This window comes from Nansenia antarctica (genome assembly GCF_963989245.1).
Source record: "Nansenia antarctica genome assembly, chromosome: 9".
Taxonomy (NCBI): Eukaryota; Metazoa; Chordata; class Actinopteri; order Argentiniformes; family Microstomatidae; genus Nansenia; species Nansenia antarctica.
The window spans coordinates 40,838,669-40,843,668 of NC_137679.1; the positions used below are offsets into that span (position 1 = coordinate 40,838,669).

At 48.0% G+C, this 5,000-nt stretch overlaps 1 protein-coding gene across 1 annotated transcript in view; it reads right to left on the minus strand.

Moving 5' to 3' along the window:
• Nucleotides 1–808: 808 nt before the first annotated feature.
• Nucleotides 809–5,000, minus strand: part of scg3 (secretogranin III) — a gene marked incomplete at both ends in the record, with an annotated part of 20,899 nt that continues 16,707 nt past the window's right edge. Inside the window, one exon of the mRNA XM_080539789.1 lies at nucleotides 809–927. Coding sequence (XP_080395915.1) covers nucleotides 809–927 — 119 coding nt within the window. The remainder of the gene's footprint in view (nucleotides 928–5,000) is intronic.

Below are 5,000 nucleotides of genomic sequence, written 5' to 3' on the forward strand. Positions count from 1 at the left end.
GAAAAACAGAGGGAAAAAATATCGATAGGGCACTGAAATGATACTGAACAACAGTGTTTTTGGTAGAGTCGAAAGCCTTAATACAGAAGATCTCAACATTAACACAGGAAAAATAATATAATAATATGCTAGGACGGATTACATAGAATGAATACATTTTTGATATACATGTATTTTGTTGCAACAGTCTATTGAAAAGACATACGGTAGAAGTCGAAAGGGTACCAACTTTCAAGTATGGTTTCTCATTCGACCTTTCACCCCTCAATGTGTCCAGTTGTAGGACTCAAGGTAGTAAATGCTGCAGTATACAGAACTATAGTATAATCCAGTATGTTTGATTGGTTTACTACAATGTTTTATTTTCATCTTCAATCTCATAAATGTGTCGGGATACATATTTCACCGCAGTGAGGTAAAGGGCTTGCTCAGCGGCATTCATCGGCTGCTGATAGTTTATTTTCTTCATGTTTTTTAACTGCATGTTGCTGTTAACGAGATCCTTCAGTGATAGTTTATCGCATTCCTAATATTTCTTTCAATACTTTTTTGGGGGGGGTTGAACTGTCAAATACAACAGACCTACATACAATTTTACCTAAATAGTCCCTCGTGAATGCACACAAACTCTCGTCGGACCGAATCTAAACTTGAGATCAGCGTTCGTTCAGACAACGTTAACGGGACATTTGCGCGGTCAGAGTTGACGTAACAAACGACAGACATCAAGTTTAGATCGGGCCCGAGGCGAGCTGTGATAGGAGGGTCATCATCGGGAGGTGTGTCCAAGGTTAGTCGTGATTGGCCGCTACAGGCTTCCGTAGATCCTCTTGATAGTCTCTCCCTCCTCCTTCTCGATGATGCCCTTCTCGATGTAGGAGTCCACCTGCTGGTCCATGAAGTCCCTCAGTTTAGAGAGGTCGTAATCTGGAATGAGAGGAACCAGAATAGGACACATCACTAACTGGTTCAATAGTCCCTCAGTTTAGACAGGTTGTAATCTGGAATGATAGCAACCAGAATAGGACACCCCCCCCACCCTCCACCTCCACCCTAACAACCCTCAGCCCTCCATCCTCCACCCTGACACACTAAACTGTTCCACCTCCACCCTCCACCTCCACCCTAACAACCCTCAGCCCTCCACCCTCCACCCTGACACACTAAACTGTTCCACCTCCACCCTCCACCTCCACCATAACAACACTCAGCCCTCCACCCTCCACCCTGACACACTAAACTGTTCCACCTCCACCCTCCACCTCCACCATAACAACCCTCAGCCCTCCACTCTCCACCCTGACACGCTAAACTGTTCCACCTCCACCCTCCACCTCCACCATAACAACCCTCAGCCCTCCACTCTCCACCCTGACACGCTAAACTGTTCCACCTCCACCCTCCACCTCTGCCCTCAACCTCCACCCTCCAGATACAATAGAGTTCTAGAGTGTGATGGTAGATAGTTAAAAGGCTTCTATTATATATAACTACACTATATGTACAGTACCTACAGTATATAGAGGCAGAGGACATCGGGGGAGGCTGGTGGAAGCAGAAATCGGAGGACGGCCTTGACACCATTCCTCACGCCGGTCCATGCATTATGATGAGCCCGTCCTCCGAATTTCTACCTCCACCAGCCTCCCCTGTAGGACATTATCGTAATGCGTGACGACCGTTATATAAAGGATGAGACGGGTCATCATTTTAAACCATCGACAGATTAAGATGGAGGTCATAACCTGGGATGACAGCCAGTGAGAGATTACAGCAGTATTAGCATGGCTGTCCAGCACACCACAACCTACATACAGCATAGCTAGACGAAAGATATGAAGATAGCTTCCATTAATTTATTGTATTGATATTTTTTGATAATCCTACTAATCCTATTGCACATTGCACATACCTCCTTTGATATAGCCACTATTTAAACATCTGTACATAGCTGCCTTAACTGTACATATCTACCTTAACTGTACATAGCTGCCATAACTGTACATAGCTGCCTTAACTGTACATAGCTACCTTAACTGTACATAGCTACCTTAACTCTACATAGCTACCTTAACTGTACATAGCTACCTTAACTGTACATATCTACCTTAACTGTACATAGCTACCTTAACTCTACATAGCTACCTTAACTCTACATATCTACCTTAACTGTACATATCTACCTTAACTGTACATATCTACCTTAACTGTACATAGCTCATAACTGTACATAGCTACCATAACTGTACATACCTCTAAACTACCGTACTTGCCATACTGTACCTATCTCTATCACTGTCATGTTTTTATATCATGTCTTATTTCACTATTTGCACTTCTGGTTAGATGCTAAACTGCATTTCCTTGTCTGGTACTTGTACTCTGCAATGGCAATTAGGCCTAAGTAAAGTTATCTAATCTAATCTATCCTATACTAATAACTCATATACTATTATTTGTGCTACTTCAGTGGTCGTGTAGAGAAATATGTCTCTGGTCAAACAGTAGAGCGCTGTGTGACTAATAGGAGGTACAGCCCTCCATGGTCAGGCATAATGACCAGGATGCAGCAGGGTTATGGGACTATGCACATCATTTATAATCCATCAGCTAACAAATGACTGTAATTATCTCCCTAGCCTACTGCCCAACCCCACTGCTACACTGAATCACACTGCAGGACACTGAGGAGATGGGAGGGGAGGGGAGGAGAGGAGAGGATAGAGGAGGGGAGAGGAGAGGGGAGTGGAGGAGAGGAGGGGAGAGGGGAGGGGAGGAGAAGCGATGAGAGTGGAGGAGAGGAGAAGCGATGAGAGTGGAGGGGAGGGGAGGAGAGGAGAGGAGAGGAGGGGAGGTGAGTAGGAGCGTGGGGGGGAGAGGGGAGGAGAGGAGAGGGAAGAGAGGAGGGGAGGGGAGAGGAGAGGAGGGGGGGAGAGGGAAGAGAGGAGGAGAGGGGAGAGGAGAGGAGAGGAGGGGAGGTGAGTAGGAGCGTGGGGGGGAGAGGAGAGGAGGGGAGGAGAGGGAAGAGAGGAGGGGAGGGGAGAGGAGAGGAGGGGAGAGGAGAGGAGGGGGGGAGAGGGAAGAGAGGAGGAGAGGGGAGAGGAGAGGAGGGGAGGGGAAAGGAGGGGAGAGGAGAGGAGGGGGGGAGAGGAGCACCACAGAGGTCGGCCCAGGAACAATACTAATGATTGTGACTAACATTAGCACTAACATTAGCACTCAGCATTATTGGTATTCCTTTATTAGCATATCTTTCTTATTTTGCCATTTTGGCCTCTCTCTTTCCCTTACTCACAGAAACTAACAGAACGATATTACAGCCCAAATGAATGTCTTTAACCTTTGTTCAGCCATTTAAAAATCTGTTCAACCGACAGAAAGAGAGAGACAGAAGGGGAGGGGAGGGGATGAGAGGAGGGGAGAGGATAGGAGAAGCAATGAGAGAGGAGAGGAGAGGAGGGGAGAGGTGATGAGAGGGGAGAGAGGAGGAGAGGAGAGGAGAAGCAATGAGAGAGGAGAGGAGAGGAGAGGAGGGGAGGGGAGGAGAGGAGTCGAGGGGAGAGGAGATGAGGAGGGGAGAGGAGAGGAGAGAGGAGAGGAGAGGAGAAGCAATGAGAGAGGAGACGAGAGGAGAGGAGAGGAGACAGAAGCAAAGGAGAAGGCGGTTGAAGGAGGGAGGGAGGGAGATGGCTGTTAGCCAGAGTCAGCATCAGGATGGAGGAGCCCACACAGAGCCTGAAGGCCGCTAATGATGGTGGTAACGACACGCCGGCCACTCCTTCTGTTCCCCTGGCGACCATATGTACTTAGCGTATGGAACCACTCTCTCTTTTCTCTCTCTCTCTCCCACTCCTAGAAACACCAACTCAGAGTGCTGCCGGGTGACAATAGCATCTGTTCGACTCCTCAAATAGAATAAAACCTCTTCACTTAATACGCACACATGGGCACACACAGACACACACACAGACACACACATGCATATGCACACACACAGGCACGTATGCACACAGGGTACATATGCACACAGGCATGTACACACACACACACACACACACAGGGTCCCTAACGAAGGGAAGCTGACTTGTGTAAATACTGTGAGTGGCCTGGCTCTCTGTTTCTATGACGATGCGGTAATGTGGAAAAAGCCTTTTGTAAGCCTCTAGCCGTACGCACTCCGCCTACATCTGCCCCAGCGTAGACGCACCCGCCCGCTAAACAGCCGGTAAACAGCCGGTAAACAGCCTAATGGGCCATATGGGGAAGAACACGGGCCATGTAAAGAACAGCCGTAAAGAACACCATCAGGACTTCAGCGTTTTAAACACAAGCGCAGCACTTTAAGACCCACTCCACCTCCACCTCCTTCACACCCGACATGGAAACAGCTTTAGCTGAATGGCAACTTTGTTAGCTTTGTGAGCTGTGTGAGCTTTGTTAGCCTGAGGTTTGATGACTCACAGCAGGGCCGCTGGTGGCCATTTGGGTGTCCTAAGCGTGATTGTAACTTCTCAGAAGTAAATGTTTGTGTGTGTGTGTGTGTCTGGGGGGGGGGGGGGGGAGAAAATGTACATTGACACACACACATAGAGACACAGATACACATGCACATACACACACACACACACACACACAACCACACATCCACACACACAAGGGTCGTGCAGGTCCGAAGGAGAATAATTATGACTGAGTCTTTCAATGCAAGTCAATGTTTATCTGTGTGTATGGGGGTGTGTGTGTGTGTGGGTGGGTGTGTGTGTGTGGGGGTGTGTGTGTGTGGGGGGGCTAGTGGAGAACGCTTTTGTCGACAGGTGGGGGGAGGAGGGGGGGGTCTAATAATGTAATAATAATAGTCGTGCTTCATCTCACATTTAAATAACTCATCGTTATGATTGTTATGATGATCGTTAGGCTGTTTTGGTGCTCTGTGCTCAGCGTGTGATCTGTGTGTGTGTGTGTGTGTGTGTGTGTGTGTGTGTGTGTGTGTGTGTAGCGGC